This window comes from Equus przewalskii, chromosome 2 (assembly GCF_037783145.1).
Source record: "Equus przewalskii isolate Varuska chromosome 2, EquPr2, whole genome shotgun sequence".
NCBI classification, from domain to species: Eukaryota; Metazoa; Chordata; class Mammalia; order Perissodactyla; family Equidae; genus Equus; species Equus przewalskii.
Genome location: NC_091832.1, coordinates 28,934,802 through 28,959,926, shown reverse-complemented (window position 1 = coordinate 28,959,926; position 25,125 = coordinate 28,934,802). Strand labels below are relative to the sequence as shown.

At 43.4% G+C, this 25,125-nt stretch overlaps 1 protein-coding gene across 19 annotated transcripts in view; it reads left to right on the top strand.

The window, feature by feature from the left end:
* Positions 1-610: 610 nt before the first annotated feature.
* Positions 611-25,125, top strand: part of DHDDS (dehydrodolichyl diphosphate synthase subunit) — a 30,430-nt gene continuing 5,915 nt past the window's right edge. For 2 of the 19 annotated variants that reach the window (XR_011537514.1, XR_011537515.1), the window contains exons 1-9: positions 617-850; positions 1,330-1,448; positions 3,148-3,264; positions 5,963-6,105; positions 9,220-9,336; positions 10,229-10,330; positions 18,762-18,876; positions 20,900-21,007; positions 23,242-23,365. Coding sequence is in view for 14 of the 19 variants with exons in the window: in XM_008519491.2 (XP_008517713.1) it covers positions 1,386-1,448; positions 3,148-3,264; positions 5,963-6,105; positions 9,220-9,336; positions 10,229-10,330; positions 18,762-18,876; positions 20,900-21,007; positions 23,318-23,365 (813 nt within the window). In the remaining 5 variants the exon portion in view is untranslated. Of the gene's footprint in view, positions 851-1,329; positions 1,449-3,147; positions 3,265-5,939; positions 6,106-9,219; positions 9,337-10,228; positions 10,331-18,761; positions 18,877-20,899; positions 21,008-21,689; positions 23,366-25,125 lie in introns of those variants that run through there. The other 17 variants (XM_008519491.2, XM_008519489.2, XM_070610608.1 and 14 more) reach the window with 14 other exon arrangements.

Sequence of the window (25,125 nt, the reverse complement as noted above, 5' to 3'; positions counted from 1 at the left end):
AAATGGTTTTCCTTAAAGGTTAAATCCCTCTTGATTTTCCTATCAGGGTTAAGTGATGGCCTTTCTGTTACTTTAGAAGTCATTCTTAGAGCAGAGCTCTTTTTGGCCTTACCCGTTTTCCGTTTCTTTGGGTAGGTCCTGAGAATGTGCAAATCCTAAAATCTGAGTGCCTTAAATCAGCACAAAATGGATTGATATTTAAGTGCGTCTGTGAGACCGACTAGTGCTAGGACCTCCACAAACGATTAAATCCACTATATAATAAGACCGTAAACAGTAAAAGTAGGATCTTTAAGACTTGTACCAAGGCCCTAAAGCCCGGTTCTGCGGCCTGCCGGTGAGCAGGACGCTGCCTTACCCCATGTCTCAGTGGTCCTAAATTGCCACCTGCGGCTGAGAAGCCGTTGCATCTCTGCGGTGGGGATTCCCGATTGTTGCCCAGTACCGAAGCCCACCTGACGCCTCCCAATCTGAGTCTACCGACGTCTCCGCTCCCCTAGGTGGTATCGACCCAGCCTTCCCCAGCGAGGTCCCAGCACGTGACTTGAAGCGCGGTCGCCCGCCCCACTCGGTCACGCGAGCCCAGCTCTCCCCGGCGCCCCCTCTCCCCGCCCCCGGGAGTGTGCGAACTGCAGCCGGGAATGCTTGCGCGGCTCCTCCCCTGAGTCCGCAGGCGCAGGCCAGGGCCCCGCCCCCTGGGAGACAGGAGGGGGCGTGCCCCAGCGCCCAGCGATGACGTGTTCTTCCAGCGCCACGTCGTGAGGAAGTGTCGGCCTGTTGGAGCGGTTGGAAGACGCTGCCCGGAGCCGAGGAGGTTCTGGGTTCCAGCGGTGAACGAAAAGAGAGAGAGGTGACCGGGCGGGGAAGCAGCTATGGGAGAGACAAAGGGGACAGTGAAAGAGATAAGTGAAGGAATAAATAATTGGGAGACAGACCACTGGGGTAGAAGGTAACAGGTGGGACAACCGAAGGGGTTAGTGACCCGGAGCGCAGAGAGTGGGAAAAGGCCTGGGGGAAGATGGAAAAAGGAAGAAGTGGGGAAGGATCAGAATGTAGACACTGTGATGTGGCAGGAAGCAGACTTAGATCTTCAGGAAAAGTCAGTACAGATACCGAAGAAAAGGGGCTGGGAGCAAGGTCCACCAAGCCGGGAGAACCTCTGTCCCGGAGGTCCCATTGGCTTATAAACTGGGTGGTGGAGGATTAGAGGCTTACACCAGTGTCGTTGGATTCAAATGCTGGCTGCTGTCCGCAGTGCAAGTGGATTTCTACAAGACAGCCATAGCTATTTGCAAGCCCTGGTGACTTCTTATTCTCTTGTTTATCCAGAGTTTTCTGGCTGGTTTCATCTTGTTCTGGGCTCATCTTCTGTCAGGGCAAGAACTATGTCATGGATCAAGGAAGGAGAGCTGTCACTTTGGGAGCGGTTCTGTGCCAACATCATAAAGGTGAGCAGTGGCCCACGGCACCAGTTGGCCTTCTGGTCAGTTGGGTAATCTTGTATCAAAACCTGTTGTTAAAAATGAGTAATCCATGCTCGTGAGTGGAATTTTGCAGTAGAACCAAAGAGTCTTAGCATTGCAAGGAAACGTCCAGGTCTACATTTCTGGCAGATTATTCTCCTAATTTCACATTTTCAGGAAGCCCAGGACCTCCCAATATCATTGAACAGCATAGACTATTAGGTCTTCCTTACAGAGAACTGAAATTTGTTCTCTGGAACTTTGCCTATTATTCCTAGTAGTGTCCTCTATATTTAGATAAAATAACTAATCTTTCCTTGATGTGGCTATAGAAACATAATGGTTAAAACTTTGGGCTCTAGAGGCAGACGAACATAAATGAGAGTCCTGTTCTAACATTTATTAACCATGTGACTTTATATGTTTGTTTTGAGTATTGAATGAAACATACATAGAAAGAGCTCTTAGCATAGTATCTAGCAGTTCTTAATTACTACTATTATTGGGGCTGTTTTCAGCCATTTGAGGACTATTACAATTATTTTATTTCCTACACCTCCCTTGCTTCCCCAAATCTTCCTTCGGCTTTTTCTCTAGGAATCACAGTAATGTTATATTTCTGCATGTGACAAGTTTGAGATTGAAACCAGTCAGCTTGGCTTTGTTTTTCAACCACAGGCTGTCAAGCAGTGGGTAGCAGTGAATTTATGAGTCAGCAAGCCGTGTACCCCCACACGCACTCACACACAAATGCCAACTGAGCTCAGGCCAGGAGATGGAAAGTAGCTCCTCAGGGAACCGCTGCAGTCATGTGTTGCGAAGAACAAACTGCATGACTTGACTGGGATTTTTTTTAAAGGCTACATTTGGGGTACAGAAGCAGAAAATGTTGGCGAGTGCAGGGGAAGCAATCAGTGAGGAGCCCCTCCAGTGAGGGAAATTAGGCTCAGAAGTGAATTTTTGCTGTGGTAAACAACAAAAGGCTACTCTAAGCCAGGTAAGAAGTTTTGTTTGGCCCTAAAAATGTCATTGTTGTTTGCTATGAAATGGCTTCTGACATTTAAATTTTTATAAAAATCCTGATGCTCGGCTTCTCTTGTATACTTAGAAGATCCGACAACATTGGACCCCCGTTTCTGTTTGGCAGGAATTGGATAGAGCTGAGGAATGGATTCCTCTTCTGTGGAGGATGTCCTCTCCATTAGACCACCCCCATCAGTATCTTTCCTGTGCCTTCCAGTTAAAGACTAATGAAACCAAGGTGGTGGTTAAGAACATATGGTTAAAAAATGAACTCTGAAAGCACACAGACCTCAGTGTGAATCCCCACTTTGCCTCTTCTTAGCTGTGTGACTTGTGCAAGTCACTTGATCTCTCTGAGCCTCAGTTTTTTCACCTATAAAATGAAGATAATACTATTTACTTTATAGGTTTGTATGAAAAAAAAAAACTAAGTTGAATTATAGTGTAAGCCTATCATACACTCGGCATGTAGTAAGTGCTCAATCAACATATAAATAAAAAGTGCTTAATACCCATTTATTGAGCTAAAAGCATGAAACATCCAATTTCCTTCCTCAGGGCTTTTACCATATACCTCAAGCCTATCAGCCTTGGGTGTAGTGTCCCCTTTTATTCCTGAAGAGTATGTGATATGTTCCTCATTTGTCTCCTAACTTCACAGGCAGGCCCAATGCCCAAACACATTGCGTTTATAATGGATGGGAACCGTCGCTATGCCAAGAAGTGCCAAGTGGAACGGCAGGAGGGCCACTCACAGGGCTTCAACAAGCTGGCTGAGGTGGGTGTGGGTGGCAGAACCCAAGGTGAAGAGCCTGTGGCGAATTTGATTATAGCTAGAAAACCAGGCCCTGAGTTTGCTGTGGTTTGAGAGTGGTTTTTTAGCCGTTTGTTTTATTGCTTACTTGCTAGCTATAGGTCTCCTATCAACATTAACAAAAAATTAAATTATCCAGTGAATCATCACGAAATATTAGAAATAAGGACAAAATTGCCTCCTCTTGCCACCTTAAAAATCAACAGTTTATATCTTTCTGTGCCTCATCCCAGTCCTTGTAATATGTTCTAACATGCCTTAACATTTGTAAAATTGTATCTGTAGCTTCAGTAATCTTATTTTTACCTGATGTTTTGGCAGGTATTTTTCTGGGTTGGTGTATAGCTTTTCTAATTAAATGGTTTAATGACTGTAGACTATTTTATCATGAGGCTCTGACATAATTTGTTTAGCTGCTCCGCAATTTTTTTTTTTTGAGGAAGGTTAGCCCTGAGCTAACATCTGCTGCCGATCCTCCTCTTTTTGCTGAGGAAGACTGGCCCTGAGCTCACATCTGTGCCCATCTTCCTCTACTTTATATGTGGGATGCCTGCCACAGCCTGGTTTGCCAAATGGTGCCATGTCCACACCCGGGATCCGAACCGGTGAACCCCGGGCCACTGAAGCGGAAAGTGCACACTTAACCTCTGTGCCACTGGGCTGGCCCCGTCCACTGTTATTGGACGTTATAAATAGTACAGTTCTAGAATAAACTCTTCAAAGTGGCATTTCTGGAGCAAGGGTAGGGTGACTACCTATCTTGGTTTGCCTGAAGCTGAGGGATTTCTCAGGACCCAGGCCTTTTAGGACACAGGCCTTTTAGTGCTTAATCTGGAGAAAGTGCCAGGCAATCTGGGACATTACTCTAAGTAAAGATCACGGACATTTTTTGGTTTTAATGCATATTGCAAATTGGCAAACATTAAATTTAACAATAAGAATGGAATATGTCATTCTTTGTGAAACTAACTTTAAGAAGAATGGAAATATGGTGTGTAGCCCACAGATCTCAGCTTCCTGGCCCAAGAACATGGCCTGATGCCAGGGCAGTGATATTTTTGCCTTGAGTGAGAGGCTGTGGGGCTCTTCCCAACACTCTGTGGAGGTCTTTAGGTTCATTGACACCAGCTTCTTTGTGACTAAGTCAATGGCAGTTTTGCCTAGTGCTTAGGAGCTTAAGCTCTGGAGTCACTCAGAACTCATTGGCGCTCCCGCTCTGCCACTTCCTGGCTCTGTGACCAGCAGTGAGTTACACAACTCCCCTTTGCCATCTGTAAAATGGGGATAGTGATAATCTCTACCTCAGGAGATTATGTGAGGATTAAAGAAGATGGCACAGTGAAAAGTATGTGGCACAGGACCTGGCATAAAGGAAGTGCTCAAAAAATTGAAGCTGTTGTTATTAGAACCTGTATTGACTGAAGTCAATGTTAGGTTTGAACCCAGATGTACCAGTCAAGGTGGCTGCCCTGTAAGGTCTATAGGGCCTGAACCTTTTCAAGTGTCAGGTTCTCACTGGTAATTTTCCTAATGTGGCAGTGAATTGGTTTGTGTGTCTGTTAGGGGATTAGGAAGGCAGCTCTTCAGCTTTGTTTCTTCAGTTCTGTTTGAATGTCTTCTATCCCCTTGAACCTCCAGACTCCCCATCTCAGCACTGTTATTCTCAGCTCCAGTTTCTTCTCCACCGTTAGTGGTACCGGGTAGAGCAGCCCCAAAGGACCCAGTTTAAGTATGAGTTTCACTTCTTTTTTCATTGAGGTATAAGTTCATACAGTGAAATGCAGATTTTGCATTCTGACAGCTGCATTTATCTGTCTAATCCACACTCCTGTCAAGGTATAGAACATTTCCATCTCTCCAGAAAGTTCCCTGGTACCCCCTCCCAGTCAAACTCTGTCCCACCTCCCTCTTCCTCTGTCAGGCAACCACTATTCTGATTTCTGTTACTAAAGATTAGTTTTTGCTGTTGTAGAATTTCATATAATGGATTCATACAGTAGAGTTGTGGATTTTGACACATTTCTTCAACTCTGAACCTCAGTTTTATCGTCTGTAAAGTAGGCATGAAAACAATAATGCCATTCTCAAAGAGTTGTTTGAAGAATCTAATGAAATAATGTGAAAACCCTTTGCAGACTTCAGTGCTGCGCAGCTGTGCGACTGTTGCTTTTATTCTTATAACTCATCAGCCTCTTAGTCTAACGGAATGTGAAGTTATGCTGTGAGTAACAATACTTGGCTTTTTTTATATTGTTCTTTAGCTACTCTATGAGGGATGGATTGTGATCTTGTTTTACATATAAGGAGATTTAGGCTCAGTGGGGCTAAATGATTTGCCTACAGTCACATAGCAAGTACATGATGGAGTCAGGGACTAAAACCTAGATCTTTACTCTCAGCGAAGAGTTCTTCCCAATAAACCACAATAGCATCAGGATAATAATACTCTTTAAGTTCACATTTTTCAGTTTCTTCAGTGGCGGCTTTTTTCATTATTTGGTTCCTTATTCTGACAGAAGCACTGGCATTATCCTGGCTTTACCCAGTGTAGGGAGGAGAGAAGTCTGTCTCTTTCCTCCAACAGCGAGTCCGGGCCAAGGCACCTCTTATTTCCCTTCCTTCTCTTCCTTGTATCCTAGCTCCTTGCCTTCTCCCCTCTCAGACTCTGCGCTGGTGTTTGAACCTGGGCGTCCTAGAGGTGACGGTCTACGCGTTCAGCATTGAGAACTTCAAGCGCTCCAAGAGTGAGGTAGACGGGCTCATGGATCTGGCCCGGCAGAAGTTCAGCCGCTTGATGGAGGAACAGTAAGATACCGTCAGAGGGGAGAGGGTGTTCCTCCACCACCCCCAGCCTTACCCTAACCCTCAACTCTCTTCTCTGAGGCTAACTGAAGGAACTCATCCCTTTTCATCTTAGTCAGATGTCTGTTAGCAAAAATGGCAAGCTAGTTTTTCTTTCTTTTTCTTTTTTAAGGGGGGCATTTATTTGAGGATATAGAGGTATTTCACAGAATTCAAGGACAAGTACAGTCAGCCTCAAGCAAAACTGAAACCAGGAGTTGAAATCCATTAGGTAGAACCTCTTTGTACATTTACGTCCTTCTCTCTGCAGACCAGGTTTCTCTGCTTCAAGAGAGCAGCCCAGAGTTAACTAAATCCCTTAATTGGCCGGCCTTAGATCACATTTCTACCTCAGGACCAATAAACTGTGACCAGGGGAGTAGAGAGAGAGAAATGTTGAGAAAGTCATTTTCTGTTGTGCTCTCACCCCTAAAAAGTTACTATAGTCCCCTGCGTATTCTCTCAGAAGGCACAGGATGATGCGTAAGAGGCTTTTATGGGGAAGAGTCAATACCATTCTTAGCTGTCACTAAGTTTAAGCTCAACTTAGGGAGCAAAGTCAGAAAGGGTCAAAGAGGAAGTTTGATGGAGATTGTCTCCTTCAAAGTGTGGAACCCTTTCCAGCCAGGACTGCCCAAAAGTCTTCGTTACAACCATTCTCTGCCCAGCTGCTCCCAGTACCAGGACCAAGAAGGTGAGAGAGCAGAGAGCCTAGAGCTCCAGTGGAGCTGGGCCGAGAACAGTTTTGTCATTTCTGTCCCTGTGTGGGTCAAGGGTAGTCGGGAGGGTAACCAGGCTTCTCTCTGTCCATGTTAGGATGGTGAGACTCTGGGCCACAGACATTGCTTCCTGGTGCCCAGCAAAACTTGTATGGCTCAGAGTTCACACCTAAGAGCCTGGGATGGAGGCATGGGGCACATTCCAGGTGTTCAAATTCTTCTGTAATTCACACTAATCTTGCCTTTTTTTTTTTTTTGAGTGGGGAAGATTGTCCCTGAGCTAACATCTGTGCCAATCCTTCTCTGTTTTATATGTGGGATGCCGCCACAGCATGGCTTGACGAGTGGTGTGTATGTCCATGCCCAGGATCTGAACCCACGAACCCCTGCCTAAGTGGAGTTTGTGTACTTAACCACTATGCCACTGGACCAGCCCCCTAATTTTACCTTTTTAAAGTGCTTATACTATGTGCCAGGTCCTGAGCCTAACATGTGTTCTCATTTAATAGTGACATTATCCTGTGAGAAAGATATTATCTCAGTTATAGAGAAGTGGAAAATAAAAACCAGAGAAGCTTAGGTGTGTATGCTGGGTCACACAGCTGTCAGACAGGCAAAGCCAAGACAGACAGGATCTTTAGAACTACAGAGCTGAGCTGTTGTCTACTACTCTGTACTCCGAGAAACAGGAAGTAATCTTGCAGTTCCTGAAAGATCAAAATGCATGGCGGTAGAGGTGCTACTGAGATTGCTCTAAGCAGTCAGTAGAGAAAACAGTCTTAGGCTGTAAAGTCCTGGGCAGGGCAAGAGGAAACCTTAGCGGTGGTTTTCCAACAGTGTCCCACAGAACTCCAGAGTTTTGAGAGGTGGGCATGCAAAGAACCTAGAGGGAATGGGGGTATAGGGTGCTGGTTTGCATTTATCTGTTTTATATATTGGGCTTCTATTTAAGATTTGATTTGAAGAAAGAGTTCCTTGGCTGAAAGAAGGTTGGAAAACCACTGGCCTAATCAGTTTCATGAGTTGGGAAACTGAACTCTATTGAAGAGAAGAGAAAGGCTTGCCCATGGTCACACAATAAGCTAGTGGCAGAGCCCGGTGGGAACCCAGGTTCCCCAGCTCCTTGCCAGGGATTTTGCAGCTCCTCTATAGACTTCACTGAGTCACATGCCTGATGTCTAAGAATAAGCACTTTCACCTACGTTATCTCACTCACCATAAGCCAGTGTAGATAGTATGGCGTGGATGGTTATCACCCCCAGGTTACAGGGGGAGGAGAACTGAGGCTCAGAAAGGCAGAATGGTTATGCAAGGTCAGCTAGTAAGTAGTGGCACTAGGATTTGAATCTAGATATTCTTATTCACATTTTGCCTTGATTTGGGTATTATTTGTCTACTATAGCTCCAGCAGGTTCTTGAAAATAGGTGGTTAGATCTTGCTTCACCCTTGAAGACATGTGGTTGAGGGTTATAGTGTGGATAGGCTGTGGATGTGGCATTCAGCTCTGGATCAGAGTTCTCCAAGACCTGCTGGATACCCCCACCCTAGAGTTTACTTCTTGTTATTAAGGCCCCAGTTTCTAAACATTATTTATTCAGTTTCTCCATAGCATTCTCAGGTGAGAGAAGCTGGTTGGGTGACAGTGCATTCATGCTCACCGTGCAGAGTTTGGGGGTTACTGTATGGAGGCAGTGTAATGTCATGATTGAGGGACGGGCTCTGGAACTAGACTCCCTATGTTCAAATTCTGGCTTTCCACTCACCAGCTGTCTGATTTTGAGCAAATAACCTCCCTTTGTCTCAGTTTCCTCATCTGTAAAAGGGGGATGATAATGGTGTCTGCCTCAAAGGTTGGTGTATGGATGGAGTGTGTTGATGCAGGTAAAGCACTTAGACCAACGTCTGGCACTTAGTAACATATAATTAATGTTAGATCATATTTCACCAGAAGATACAAAAGATAAGGCAGTTCCCACCCTTGAGGAGTTTATTCACTTGCCAAAATGGGACAAACAGCACGGAGTATGTAAAATGCAACTTGCCGACAAGGACACCTGAGGCGGTGTAATGTGTGGTGAAGAGTTTGAGTTCTCAAGTCAGATAGACCTGGGTTTCAATCCTGACCTAGCACTTAGGGCTGTGTGACCTTGGGGAGTCCCTGTCTGAGCCTCACTTTCCCGCTATAGAATGAGGAATGTAGCGAACTCCTTTCAGAGCTGTTGAGGGAATGCAGTAAAATAATACGCGTGGAACAGTGCCTGACACATAGGAAAGCACTCAAAAACTGGTAGTTGGGTAGTATCAGCTCTCCACCTCAGAGGGTGCTCTGTCCCAACCCTGCCTCCTTTCCCCCATCAGGGAGAAACTGCAGAAGCATGGGGTATGCATCCGGGTCCTGGGTGATCTGCATTTGTTGCCCTTGGATCTCCAGGAGCTGATTGCACAAGCTGTGCAGGCCACCAAGAACTACAACAAGTAAGTTTTCACTTTCCCTTAGAGACCTGTATCAATCTTGGACTCCCTGTTAGCTTTAGGGAGACATCCTAGGCCTTCCTTGGTCTGCATTTGGTACAAGAGGCAGTGAAGGGGTGGTTTGGGATGCTTAGAGACTTCTTCCGTGTGCAGGGCAGTGAAGGGGCAGTGAAGGGGCAGTGAAGGGGTGGTTTGGGATGCTTAGAGACTTCTTCCGTGTGCAGGGCAGGCCAGAGAATGTTTTGCAATACCATGTTTTATGTATGTATGCGCACACATACAGTTTCTCATCCTCTTCCCTCTTCATGTGTCTACTTCCCCCTAAAAGAAAATGTGTGTGTATATATATATATATATAGTTTTTACTTGACAGGGTATGGGGGGGCGGGCGGGGGGGGAATGAAGCAGGCCTTATCCCTGGCTCTGAAGAGAGATGCTTCAAGAACTTCTTTTTCTGTCCCACTCCTTTAACCTATGGCTGGGATGACCTTGGGAGGTCATGCAGCTGCAGAAGGAACAGTTCCTTATGTATGGCTTTGGAATAGAACGTGTTTGGCAGTGGATTTGTTTTGCATCAAATTTCCTTCCTCTCCTCCTTTGCTTTTGCTAATATCACAGTGGATTCACATCCTCTGAAAGCTGGTTAGCAATAGAAGGGGAGGTTAGGAGGGTAATAAGGGTCATTTAGTATTTGTCTTATTACAAAACTAGTAACATCTTTATTCCAAGAAAACTTGGAAAACACAAAGACTTGGTGATCTCACTTTTCAGGTTTCTGTGGTTAACACTGGTGTGAGTTGGGTCTTCCAGGGAAGGAGAGGTGCTCTGTAATCAGTGACTCCAGTCCTTAGTCCCTATCCTCCTTTGCTACATTATTTTCTTCTGCTCTTCCCAGGTGTTTCCTGAATGTCTGCTTTGCATACACATCCCGTCACGAGATCAGCAATGCTGTGAGAGAGATGGCCTGGGGAGTAGAGCAAGGCCTGCTGGATCCCAGGTATCCCTAGTTGTTTAGGGAGGTAACTGATAGGGAAGACAGGTACACACAAAACCATAAATCCCCTCCTAAGCCGTGTACTTGGGCTCGACTTGAAGTCAAATCACACTTAGAGCTTAGGATTGGCTTATTATAGCCTGCTTCAGAATTCCTTTGAAGAAATTCTTTACACACCAAGAAGCCCCAGAAAAACAGCATAGCAGGTAGCAAGGCTGTGGCATTCAGTAAAAAATTATGTCCTCCTGGTTCGTTCACAGTGTTTTTCCAAGAATGATTTTTCAGGACTACAGCTTGTTGGGGGGTATAGTCCTTTAGGTCTCTCATGTTACAATTTCATCCAAGATTCAGGTATTTCTCAGAAAGAAAATTGTTCTTTAGAAGCCAGATATCCACTCAGTCCCTCTCATGTTATTATTAGTGTAACCTTTGGTAATAATATTAGTAAACTAATAATAGTAATAGTAAAATAATAGTAGCAAAAATAACCAAGGAAGTGTGTTATGTTCTGTATTTTATTAAATCATTAATCTCATGTGTGAGAAATTCAAGTCTTTTCTCCATTTTATAGATGAGAAAACTGAGCTCAGCATTAAAGTTACTTTCCCAAGGTCATTCTGCTTGTAAGTGCCGGAGCTGGGACTCGCTGTGTGATTCCAGAGTTCCTGTTCTTTACTTCTGGTATAGGAGATCTTGGGACCCAGGAATTTTTCTGATTCTCTGCTTGGGTATAATTTGATTTATCCAGGAAACTAAACTAAAAATCAAGAAGTTACTCGGTGAGAATGGAAATAGATAAGAAAAGGAGAACGTTTTTAGGGCTATTTTATGAATTCCTGTCTTCCCCAAAGCTTGGTGATCTTTCTGTGCCACATAGTTCATTCATTCAATCAATCATTCATTCATTCAGCAAATATTTTTTAAGTGCCAACTGACGGCCCGGCACATTGCTATACATAGGGGATACAGTGGTAAGAATAAAAATACATATTTCCTGCTCTTGTGGACCTCTGTAAGGGAAACAGACATTAATCAAGATTATACAAATTAGCATAAAATTATAATGGTGTTAAATGCTATAAAGGCATTGGTGCGTGGTACAACAAGAATTTCTAATAAGAGGAATAGACCTGGTAGGGAAGGCTCCCCCAAAGAAATGATAAGTGACGTAAGAAGGAATAATAAGCAGTAACTGAGGAAGGAGGCAGTGGTGCAAGGAGCTTGTTGGTTGCAGAAAGACTGTTGGAAAAATTCAAGTAGAGAGTACCTGGAAGGGAGCTTGGATTATGGTGGTGGAATAGATTGAATAGACTGCATTGAGAGCTACAAAATAGATAAAGTCGAGAGGACTTGATGGACTGACTCTGGGTAAAGGATGTGTTATGGGTGACTCCAGGGTTTTTGACTTATGAAACAGTAGATAGTGGTGCATTTCACTATGCTAGGGAACCTTGAGAGGGAATCTGGATTGAGGAAGGTCAGGAGTTTGGTTTGGGATATACTGTAGATGCTGATATAGGTGTCAGGAAGACAGTTGAGAGAGAGGTGGGGGCTGGAGACTTCAGGGTGGAGGTCTTCTGTATGTAGGTGGTAGCTAAAGCAAAGAGAGGGCATGAGGAAGCTAAGAGTCATCGAGAGTGAGAAGAGAGGGTCGGAGTTTTGAGAAACGTAAGTTTTACTGGCTGGGTAGAGGAGAATGAGCCTTAAGGAAAAAAGAGAGTGAACAACCAGAAAGCTAGGAGGAAAACTAGGCTGTCAGTGTTACAGGAGCCAAGAAAAGAGGGAATTCGTTGGTGTAGGCCAGGAGGGACGTGGGCACTGGGAGAACAAGTATAGAATGCTGTAGAGAGGTCAGTTAAGATGCAGATTGAAAATTTAACTGTTGGGGAAAAAATTAAGATGCTGGTTAAGTTGGTGGGGTCAGAGCAGGGCAGGAAGTTGAGATACATAAATAGATGAGGGATATGTAAGTAGATGCAAGTTATTGGTATTTTCTAATTTTTGGCTTGGGGTGATTTCATAGTTCATTATGTTATTGTGCTTTACAATTAATGTTTCATATAATCTTTGTATGAATGAAATAGTATACTAAAAATAGTAAGGGACAAATGTTCGTGCTAGAAAGAAAGAAAGCTATTTAGCAAGCAAATTTAATATGTGTTCACGCCTAGAACTCTGATCTTGATTCCTGGTTCAGTGTGCTTTATACTCATACCACACTGCAGTAACCACTGACCTTTATCTTCTGCTTCTTGCCCAGCAAGTTTTCCTGTATCCATTTTCTCTGCCTTGCATGACTTAGTAGCGTGCCTTTGTGGAGTTAGTCATGCGGACATGGTGTGGGCTGGGCAGGGTCACCAGGACGAGGAGACTGATGTCTCAGCCCACAAGCTCAGGAAGCTTAGTGTTCAGCTCAGACAGGGCTAATCAGGGCCTGAGGTGGTGCTCTTTACATTATTCAAATTTAGACAATCTGCATTTATTACAGGGAATCAGTGAGTTACAATTAGTCTCTACTCGTCCAGTAGCTGGAATTTTTCTGTTCTCATCACCACTATCCAACTCCTGATTTTCCTTTCTTCTAGGATGTATTTTTTTCTAACAATTGTATTTGTAGATTGTTTTCTGAGTCTGGAGTTCCAGAAAAGGGATTAGGTTGCACGTAAAGGATATTTAATAAACGCTCTTTCACTGAGTCACCTTGAGCAGGTCCTTTGACCCGCTGTAGACCTTTGTCGTCGTCTTAAAACAATAGTGTTAATATTAATAATTGCTAATGTTTACTGAGCATTTATTCTTTGCCAGGCATCTGCTAAGTACTCTATGTACATTATTTCATTTAATCCTTAGACAGACCTAATGATGCATACTGTTTTTTCTCCATTTTAAAGATGAGAATACTGAGACACAGAGAAGTTAAGTAACTTGTCCAAGTTCACATAGTCAGCAAAGCTTGGGGCCAGGATTTCAACCTGGCTCTAGAGCCTATGCTTTCATTCACTATGGTATATGCTGACTGCCGTATAGGAAGGTTGAGATGAACAATAATGAGGTATAAAAATAAAAGTTAATAACTAATATTTATTGGATCTTATGAAACAGGCACAAGGCTAAGAGTTTATCATGTATGTTCTCATATTTTCATATAAGGTAGTGAATATTATTTGCCCCATTTTATAAGACCAATGAACTGTGGTTTTTAAAGGTTAATTGACCTGCCCAAAGTCACATACACGACTAAGTGGAACAGCCTGGACTCCAGCTCAGTTCCATCTACCTCCAAAGCTTGCGTTCTTCACCATCTTCTTTATAAATTAAATGCTAGAGAAATGTACTGTGTTGTTATCACAGGGCACATTTCTGTCTTTGTACCTTACCTTTGCACGTTCTAGAAAGGATCTGCCTTTCCCAAATGTTACTGGGAACACACTAACACGTTCTTACTCTTCTTCCTGTTCCCCTGATGCCAGACCATTCACTGTCTTGTTGGTACTCACTGTTGCCAAGTCTCCTTTCCAGAGGCTGTTGCCATGTCTCCATTATAGGTTTTAAATTGATTTAATTTTAGTTTGGCCATTTCCTGAAAGACATAGTTTATTAAGCAGGAGCCATTGTCTTATTGAATACTTGTGCCCATATCCTTCCAGAAGGTTTTCTACTTTTTTTTTAATTGTTATAAGATATTTGTTGTTAGTGCTGTCAAGTTGATTGTGTCTCCTAGCCCCTCTGTGTACAGTAGAGCAGAACCCTGCCCGGTTGTTTTGGGCCATCCTCTGATCTTCCAACACTATATTAGACAATGCTCCACTGCTCTTCATAGGGTTTTCATGGCCAATTCATGGCCATAGGAAGTGGGTGGTCAGGTCCTTCTTCCTATCCTGGTAGCTCAGCTGAAACCTGTCCACACTGGGTGTCCCTGCTGGTATTTAAAATACCAGTGGCGGGGCTGGCCCCGTGGCTGAGTGATTAAGTTCGCGCGCTCCGCTGCGGACGGCCCAGTGTTTCGTTGGTTCGAATCCTGGGCACGGACATGGCACTACTCACCAAACCACGCTGAGGCAGCGTCCCCCATGCCACAACTAGAAGGACCCACAACGAAGAATATACAACTATGTACCGGGGGGCTTTGGGGAGAAAAAGGAAAAAAATAAAATCTTTAAAAAATATAAAATAAAATAAATAACATAAAATACTAGTGGCATAGCTTTCAGCATCACAGCAACACACAGCCGCCATGGTATGACAAGCAGCAGATGGCTGTATGGTTCCCTGACCAGGAAATGAACCCAGGCTACAGTGGCTGAATTTTAACCACTAGACCACCAAGGCTGGCTTATGTGATAAGACATACGTAACGTAAATTTTACTATTTTAACCTTCTTTTTTTTAATTTTATTTTTTTTCATTCTTCTCCCCAAAGCCCCCCAGTACAGAGTTGTATATTTTAGTTGTGGGTCCTTCTAGTTGTGGCATGTGGGATGCCGCTTCAACATGGCTTGATGAGTGGTGCTAGGTCTGCACCCAGGATCTGAACCAGTGAAACCCTGGGCTGCTGAAATGGAGCACGTGAACTTAACCACTCAGCTATGGGGCTGGCCCCTATTTTAACCTTTCTCTTTTTTTCCCAAGGAAGATTAGCCCTGAGCTAACATCTGCCGATCCTCCTCTTTTTGCTGAGGAAGACTGGCCCTGAGCTAACATCCGTGCCCATCTTCCTCCACTTTATGTGTGGGATGCCTACCACAGCATGGCTTGCCAAGCAGTGCCATGTCTGCACCCAGGATCCGAACCGGCGAACCCGGGGCCGCCGAAGCGGAATGTGTGCACTTAACTGCTGTGCCACTGGGCCAGCCCCTATTTTAACCATTTTGAAGTGTACAATTTAGTGGCATAAAGTATATTCATAGTGTTCTGTAATCGTCACCACTATTTCCAGAACTTGTTCATTATCCCAAACAAAATACTCCTTTTAAAAGGAATACAACCTCCCCCCAATATGCACATACTTTTATAATTATAAAGGTCATACATGTTCATTAGAGAAAATTTGCAAACTACTGGATGTATAAAGATGAAAATTTAAAGCTCCCAGGATCCCACCCTCAGCAACACCCCTGGTAACATTTTAAGTATTTTCTTCTAGCTCTTCCTTTGTGCTTAGGTATGTGTATGTGTGTTTAATTAACTGTATTGATTTTTCCCATCAGGTTGTGACAGTGTTTGAAAATACATTGTCAAAAGACTTTTTTAGCCTATAAGCTCCCCACTTTGGGAAAACCAATGTGTATTTATTTCTGAAATCTGTTTTCAATGATTCATTCATTCATTTGTTCAAACATGTATTGAGTCTTTCTGTGTCCCAGGAACGTCCTATGCAGGAAGAGCAGAAATACAGAGATGAATATGTCAAGGGGCTTGCCTCCAAGCAGCTCACAATCTGGGTCATATACACAAATAAGTAATCCGTGTTGCTGTGGACCACAGTAATGGATGTGCAGGGCACAGGGCTGGGGCTGACAAAGTAGTGATCAGCTGTGGTTGGGAGTCAGCCAGAGTCATCTTTTTAGAACGCAAATCCAAATATGACATAAATATTTATAACAGAAGAAATCACACTGTGAATAGTTTTCAATTTGAATCATGCTTTGTTCACTTAATGTTGTAATGTGAGCACTCTTCCATGTCCTGTGTTTTTAATAATTCTTCAGATAATTATTTCTAATGGCTACAGAATGTATCTTGCTTTAATTTACTTAACCAATATGCTATTTGTTGGTCATTAGGCTGTTTCCAATTTGTCACTATTACAAATAATGCTTTAGTGAGATCTATGAACTTAACTCTTGTCTGCATTTTGGATTGTTTCCCCAGGTTCTGGGTCTAGATGTGTCCATTTCACCTTATTCTTGCCAAGATTTTTTTTTTAATGTAAACTATAATTTTATAGGTAAAAATTAGTATTTTACTCTTATTTAAGAGAAATTATTTCTTAAAAGTCTTTATGTAGACAGCTCATGCCATTTAGTGGTGGATTTTTGCTGGCCAAAGCACAGATGTTTGGTTTTCCTTATGTCAGTTTTATCTTTCCCCACTTAGAGTTTCCTACCTTTTGGTAAGAATTCTGTGCACCGCCAGAAGTAGGTAGAACAAACTTTTTGCAGACACATTTGAAACTCAGAAATTAAGTGGGGATCTGAAGTCACATAACAAAGGGGCAGGACTAGAAATAATGTTTATTCTTTTTTGTTTATAGTTCCCAGGGTACACTCAAATCTGTTATTTGATTTGACCCTTACAATAACCCTTATAAGTAGATTGCATAAATGTGCCCATTTCAAAGATAAGAAAACTGAGAAATTATGTTTATTGTACAAGGTCTCACATTTCTTTTTTTTTTTTTTAATGGTTGGCCCTGAGCTAACATCTGTTGCCAGTCTTTTATTTTTTTTCTTCTTCTTCTTTTCCCCAAAGACCCCCAGTCCATAGTTGTATATTCTAGTTGCAGGTCCTTCTAGTTGTGCTATGTGGGATGCCACCTCAGCATGGCCTGACGAGTGGTGCTAGGTCTGCGCCCAGGATCCAAACCAGTGTAACCCTGGGCCGCCGAAGTGGAGCTGATGAATTTAACCACTCAACCCCAGGGCCGGCCCCTCACGTTTCTTAGTTAGAGAATTAAGACCATGTTGCCAAGACAAGACTGTCAGATTATCAGGGAGGTCTGAACCAGAGCCCTTTCTATTGCCCAGTCATAAGTGAATCTTGTTTCCCCTGTGATGGTACAGAAAAGAAAGCTCCCTCAGTGGTTTGCAAAAAGATGAGTGACTTACCCAAAGGCACATAGCTAGAAAGTGTAGAGTTTCATTTTGAACACTCAGCCCACATCTCTCTGCTTTTTTGACCATGATTCCAGAAGAATGTTCCCACCAAGAAATCTTGTCTTCTAGACCCTTCCCAAGATGCAATTCATACCACTTGGAGATTCCAAATTCTGCCTCTGGGTACTTGGTGGGACAGATAAACAGTGTTCTTAGAACCAACAGACACGAGCCTTGCAAATACCCTCCTCCATGGACAGGAAAGTTTTAGTTCAGATAAATGCTGCCAGTCCCCATTCTTCCTCCATTCTATCTCCTTTCTGAGTGTCTGCTTGGGAAAGTAGCTCTTACCAAACACAGGAGGGCTTATCATTTTGCTGTTTTTTACAATCCTAAGTAATGTGGATTTTTTGCATTGTTTCAGGGTCCATATGAAGTCAAATTTAAGGTTTAAAAAATGTTTCCTATAATAAATTCAAACAATAACAGAAGTAAAAAGTAAAAAGAGCTAGTCTTTTCATCTTCTCCAACCTTCCAGAAGTACTAACTGTGAATTGTATGGTGTGTGACTTTCCAGACTTTGTTCTTTGTTTATATATACATATGTTCACATGTTGAGTGTTTGAGAGTGTAGGTGTGTCTTTTCCACGCTGTATATTTTCTGAAACTTGCTTTTCTCATTTAATATTAGATCTTAGACATCTTTCCAAATCAGTGCATTTAGATTTATCTTTATTAAAAACAGATGCATAGTGTTTCATCAGACTGTAGGGTCATAGGGTATATGCATTTTAAAAAACAAGGTGTGGGGCCGGCCCATGGCTGAGTGGTTAAGTTCACGTGCTCTGCTTCAGTGGCCCAGGGTTTCACTGGTTCGGATTCTGGGTGTGGACATGGCACCGCTTGTCAGGCCCTGCTGAGGCAGTGTCCCACATGCCACAACTAGAAGGACCCACAACTGAAAATATGCAACTATATACCGGGGGGCTTTGGGGAGAAGAAGGAAAAATTTTTTTAAAATCTTTAAAAAACAAGATTTTTTTTTTTGAGGAAGATTAGCCCTGAGCTAACATCTGCTCCCAGTCCTCCTCTTTTTGCTGAGGAAGACTGGCCCTGAGCTAACATCCGTGCCCATCTTCCTCTACTTTATGTATGGGACGCCTACCACAGCATGGCTTGCCAAGCAGTGCCATGTCTTCACCCAGGATCCGAACTGGCAAATCCTGTGCCACTGAAGCAGGACATGCACACTTAACTGCTGTGCCACCGGGCCGGCCCCAAAAACAAGATGTTTTAAGTGAAGGACAACACATATTCTAATGGGTGCATCTGGTTTTAGGCCTGCGGCTAAATGACTTTGGGCAAATCACTCATCTTCTCTGAGCCTCAGTTTCTTTATCTATAATGTGAGGATAGAAATACCTTATGTAGTTTTGAGGATTAAAATGATTCGTTAATTTATCAAGCATTTGTTGAGGGCCTTTTGCGTACTAGGTAGTATTGGCGAATGTATTTGGTGGTGTTCTATAAACTGGGAAGCTTTATGTAGGGAAGCTCACCAGGAGAATAATCCAAAAAGAGATGTCTGCTTATCTTTGTCTCTTTTCTGCTCACCTTAGTGATGTCTCTGAGTCTCTGCTTGATAAGTGCCTCTATACCAACCACTCTCCTCATCCCGACATCTTGATACGGACTTCTGGGGAAGTGAGGCTCAGTGACTTCCTGCTCTGGCAGGTAGGTGGTTTCTAACCACTGCTCTATTTGTGTCAGCCTGAAAACTGTGACTGCACCTGCGTAATGGATTAGAGGGGCTCATCCCCACCGCCAGCCGTGCTTGCACCAGAGAACTTGGGAGTTGGGGGTGGGGAGCTAAAATCTGGAGAAATGTCTCCAGGCTGTGCCTGGTAACGTTTGCTGTCCCCCCACCGCCATCTGGCCCTGGCTTTGCGAGCCTGTGTGGTTCTTGCTGTATAAAGTGCCTAGAGGAAAAATCAAGGCTATCCAGCTGTGGTGAAAACTTCACTTGTGCCCCTGTTCAAGGACCTGGATTTCTGCCTTGTGTCCCTGAGCATAAGCTCCTGCCCTAGTAACCTGCCAGGTACCCCAGCACCTCTGGGCTGGAACCTTGCCTTGCAGATACCAGTCTCTCTCCTCCAGAATAGAGGGCCGCATCTATGCAAGCGTAGTCCACAAGGAATATAAACTATATGCAGACTCATTCTTAGGGGCCTGCCATTGCCTCTCAGCTCAGGTACCCCAGTGTAGGTAGTCCCCCAAAGGCTCATATCCAAATAAGTTTGTCTTTGCTTGAAGGTCTCCATCATCTGTTAACTTGGCCCCTGGATAGCACATGACTGGGGGAAGTCCTTGTTCAAGGAGAGGATGGAGGGAAAGACTCAGCTTGGAAGCAATTCACATGATAAAGTTCCAGAAATTTTAATGTGCCATAGTCTTAAAGTGAAGTAACAAGATTTAGCTACTAAAGATACTTGCAGTCTTTGGCTTTACTGAAAGAAGTATAATGTGCAGCTTATGCTTCTGTGGCCCACTCTGCTGTTCAGATCACATCTGGAAAGTTTACTTCTGGACACTGAGTTTTAAGAGACTACATTGGTAAACTAGAGAACTTACCAGAAGAGGCCAACCTGGATGGCAAGGAATCTGGACTGATGTCCTGTAAGGAATGAGTGAAGGATAGTGGTCTGCAAAAGGGAAGCGTGGTGACAGTTTATTCCCTCGGAAAAAGATATTGGGTTACTCCTTTGTGCTGGGAATATGGCAGTGACCAAGTCAGAAATAATCCCTGCTGTCTTAAAACTTATAGTTTGTTGGCAAAGACAAACTGAAGAAGTCAATACAACCTTAGGAACAGATAACAGGCTGCTCTAATCTAGACTTCAAATATTTGAAAGAATGTCACTTTGAAGAAGCAGCAAACTTGTTCCAGAGAAAAGACCTGAGACCTTGGTAGAAGTTCAGGGAAAGTGACATTGGTTTAGCATGACAAGCTATCTGACAACTGAAGTTATGTCCCTTGAGGCACTGAATTCCTTATCACTAAAGGTATCAAGCAGTGGCTGTCAAGAATATTCCAAAAGAGATTCTTACGTCAGTGACTGTTATTAAAGTTCACCCAACTCTGTGCTCTGTTTATATACATTATCTGGTTTAATTTTCATAGTACTCTAAAAACTAGGTATTCTTATTACTTAATCTTACAGTTGAGGAAACTGAGGCCCAGAGCAGTTAAGTAATTTGCCTCTGGTCAAACAGATGGAAAATCCTGGAGCCAGAATTCAAAGCCAGGCAGCCTGGCCCCAGAGCCCATGCTCTTAATGACACTGCGCCATTCTCTGCTACTTAAAAATAACAATGGCAGCTACCATTTGTTCATTGCTGACTTTTATCGGACAGTGTGTCTCCCAGATGACCTCTCAGGGCCAAGAGCCAATAACATAATCCAGATGTTATTTCATAGTCCTAAAATTGGCTCTTAGAAAAATCCTGGTGGAAATGTTGATCTAGTCTTGTTTTAGTTCTGCCTTGTTACAGGCAGGTGATCTAACTGCCTCAGATGACCCCTCCCCCTATCAGTGAGTGAATCAGGGCTGGCAGCAGCCGCTGCAGCTCAGGGTGCCTGTCCGTCTCATCCCTGGGCTTCTGTGTCCTGCTCAGCCTTCTCCAAAGAAGGAGCCTGGCCAGGGATGTGTTCCAGCAACATGTTACTAAACCATACTCTCGTCCTCACCTTTCCCAGACCTCCCACTCCTGCCTGGTGTTCCAACCCGTTCTGTGGCCAGAATACACGTTTTGGAACCTCTGTGAGGCCATCCTGCAGTTCCAGATGAACCATAGCATGCTTCAGGTAAGAGTTTAGGGCTGGCCTGATTGGGTGGGATGGAAGAAGAGGTTAGCATTGATTGACCACCTAATATATATACCAGGCACTTGCTAATAAGCTTGTTAATGATGATGATAGTAGCTACCACTTACTGAGTATTTACTATGTGTCAGGCCCTGTGAACATTTTATATACACTATCATTTAATGCTCCCAAGAACCTAATGAGGTAGGTATTATTAGGCCCATTTGTGCAAATGGATAAATAGAAATTGTTTGGTTAAGGACACATAACCAGAAAGAGGCAGAACTGAGGTTCAAGTTACAAGACCTTAATCTCTTTACTATAGAAACCCAGGAAAGGCTTCTCAGAGAGATTGGCCATTATTCTCTGAAGGTATTAACCTAATAAAACCAATAAAAGATTGTAGAAGTGGAAGTATACAAAATCTGAGCCTCTTCCAGAAGGGATTCAGAACAAAATAGCACTATCTTTCTATTGTATAAAACTATGTTCTGCCAAGACTTGAAGTTCTACTTTGAATTTTGATCACCAGATCTTGAAACAGGTTGCATTAGGAGGCAGAGTCATCTGCATCTGATTAGGACTCAAGAATAACACCAGTGTGTGTGGTGGTGGCAGCTTAGGGTCTACTAAGGCACTTAGGTGTTTTAATATAAGTTTTCTTATTTAACCCTTCCAACAGTCCAGCAGGTTTGGTGTCTCATTTTTAAGACGTGGAAACAGAGGGGCAGAGTAACTGTCCCAAGTCCACAGAATTTTAAACCCAAAGCTGGTGCTGCTTCTTGAGTCTGGAGAGAGATTGGCCAGGAGGAAATAAAGATGTAATCAAGGCTTCTCAGTCCCCTTGGCATCAGGGATCTGTTGGAGAATCTCATGAAAGCCATAGACCATCTCCATAGCAAAATTGCACAGATCATTCCAACACGTGGCACTCTACGTAGAACTGCACTCATCACAGAAGCACATAGACTGCTTCCAGGGGCTTCATCTAACCCCTGAAATCTGTCTGGGAATCTCAAGTCCAGAACTCCTGGAATAAGCCAATCAAATCATGAAGGTTCGGTCACGTGCTTGATCATTTAGTCTCAGAATCTGAGGAAATTGAAAAAGGAAGTTGACTTCAAGTAAACAGAAAAACAGCAGAGTCTCAATTATCCACCATCAGTGAGGAATGAATGTCAGATTTTTCCACATGACCAAAGGCTCCCCTTTAAGAACTAAAACTTCTTTATCCTTTTTCAATAGAAAACTTTCTGAAATATGTCTTGTACAGAATTTATTGATATCTACTATATGCCAGGCACTTTCTATTAATGGATGATGAGAATAATCACATTCTAATGACAATAGTAGCTGCCTTTAAGCACTTCACTGTACAGTGATGCCCTTGAAAGGTGAGACCGTTGGCTCTAAGCTAGATGGTCCCAAAATACTTGGCTTTAGGATTTCTTGTATGTTTGTCTGTGTCCTCCTTCTCATTTCTTACTAAATTTCCTGGCTGATTTTGACAGCATCCCTCCTTCTCCTCTCTTGCTGTTTATTGTTTTAAATCAGCTACAGGCAAGGAAACCAATCAGTCAAACTTGTTAGAATTATCTCTGTAAAGTGAGAGTAAACTGGCTCTGCATGAAGCCCAGAGGATCTTGGTGTGTGAGCTTTTGTGCATGGATATTCTTATCTCTAATATGGCTGCTCAGAAGCCTTCTGTAATAATTTCACGTTTCTCAGATACTTTTCCACATGGCCTTCATTCATTCCATAAATATTTACTGAGTACCTAGTATGAGTCAGGCACTATATTAGGCACAGGAGATTCTGCAGTTAGCTGGCCAGATGAGATCCCTACCTTCATGGAGTTTATGTTCTTACTTGAGGAGATACATAATAAACAAGTAAGCAAATAAATAATTTCAGATTGTTATAAGGCGATGAAGAAAATAGAGTGATGTGCTAGAAAGTAATGAAGAGAACGAGAGGTACCAAATGGAGCAGTCAAGGAAGGCCTCTCTGAGGAGGTGATTTTTAAGCCATGATATAAAAAATGAGAAGTAGCCAGACATGCAAAAATCTGGGGGAAAAGAATTCTCCGAAAAAGGAGCAGCAAGTGCAAGGTTACTGAGTTTATCAAGTTTGGGTCTTGGAAGAACAAAAGAAGAGGCCATCGTTCCTGAGGGAGAAGAGTATGAGATGAGGTTGGGTAGGAGTCAAGCCTCTGATCATCTAGTGTCTTGTAGGCCATGGTGACACATCTGAAGAATTTTGATCAGCAGAATGACAGAATCTGATTTACATTTTGCAAAAATCACTCAGGATTTTCAGGGGGCAGGAGTCCGAGACCAAACTCCTACAGTAGTCCAGGTGAGAGGATGCGCCTCAAGGTGGGGCGGTGGCTGGAGGGGAGGGGAGGGCTGAGTGGACTAAGATGGAGGAAAAACAAATGTTAAAACAGAAACAAATGAAACTAACTTTGTCATTAATGTAACCCCCAGAGAAAGGAATTAATTCAAGTTAACCTGAGCACAGTTCTCTGATTATATCTCTTTAGCGGGATATATTCTAAAGATAATACAAACTGAAAAGAGAACTTGAACATTACTTAAGAGGTTTCTTGTTAGTGGCAATGTTGATGGAGTAATTCTGAAACTCCTTTGTGTATCCCAGAGGATAAAACAAATGAGTACAGATATTAATGTTATTAGGAATCAAGACATTAGGTTTTGGCCTTGGCAATTTTGTGGGTGGTTCTGCTCTTCCCTGGGATGAGTTGGGACATGTTTGAGGAAAACTATTAAGAGTTCCATTTTTGTACCTATGAATCATAATTGCAAACATTTATTGAGCTCTTACCACGTGTCAGGCATCCTTTACATAGATGCTATGTAGGGCTATATGGTAGATACTATTATTATTGCTCGCATTTTTAGAGTGAGGAAACCAAAATTATAACAGAGATATTGATAGTCTTGAACACTTTTTCAGCAGGCCCCCTGGGAGTTCTGGCCCAGCTTTTTCTACCCAGGAGCCCTCAAAGCTGTTTCTAGAAATCTTAGCACCTCAGCAGAAGCACCAAGGGTAGAATTCAGACTAACAACATCCTCACCAGTCTGGCATCGGACCAGACAGCTGATCTTTCCACTGTCTCTCTTTTACGAACCCTGTATTGTAACCAAACTGGACCCTTCTTAGTTCCTTGTTCCCATTCCTTTTAGTTTCCTATCTCTGTGTCTGTGCTCTTGGCCTCTCTTCCAAATTCCCATTGTTAAAATCTGAGCTGCTCTGTCTCTAAGCCCAGCCCAGTATGCTCCTGTTCCTGCAGGAAGCCAGAGCAGAAGACAGGGAGCTGGGTTCTGGGCCTAGAGCTGAATGGGATGAGGGCAGCTGGTGGATGCCAAGGGAAGCAGGACTCAGCTACACGTTGTTCGGGTCTAGACTTTGGTATCTGAAGGGACCATGACAGTCTCCTGGTCGTCACCCATCAGTCTTAGAGAGTAGGGGCTGGCAAAGGGAGGGAATCTTGACTCTGATGCGGGAGGATGGATGGAAGATCAGGGCAGGGCAGGGGCAGGCAGCAGTACGAGCCGGTGGTCCTCAGTTACAAGCTGCATGGACGATTGGTCCGGGAGGGGTCACTGATAGAGAGGAGTGGTAAGTGTTCGGTCCACCTAATCTGTGAAGATGATATTACAGAGGGAGAAGCTACATGTGCCCACTAAACTTCCTTTGATGTATTGTTGAAGATTAAACACCAGGCCAGATCAATCAACCATTTTATTTCTAGTGCTCCTCAGGTAGTCACTGTCTTCTCCTCAGGAGAATTTAAAAGCTTGAGCTGTTGTCTCAGACATTCCTGCCTTTGAATCATCACACTGCCTACTGGCTGTGTGACTGGGCACTTAGTTAACCCTTCAGACTATCATTTTCCTCATCTGTAAAGTGAGAGGAGTAATGATAATAATAATACCCGTCTCACAGGTTTGTGATAAGGGTTCAGGAAGCTAATACACAGAAAGCGCTGAGTGCAGTGCTGGAACAGAGTTAATTTTCAGAGAATGGTGGCCAGGATCGTTTATCACTTGTCTCTCTGGGCTCTTCACCAGACTTCTCCTGTCTTCAGAAAA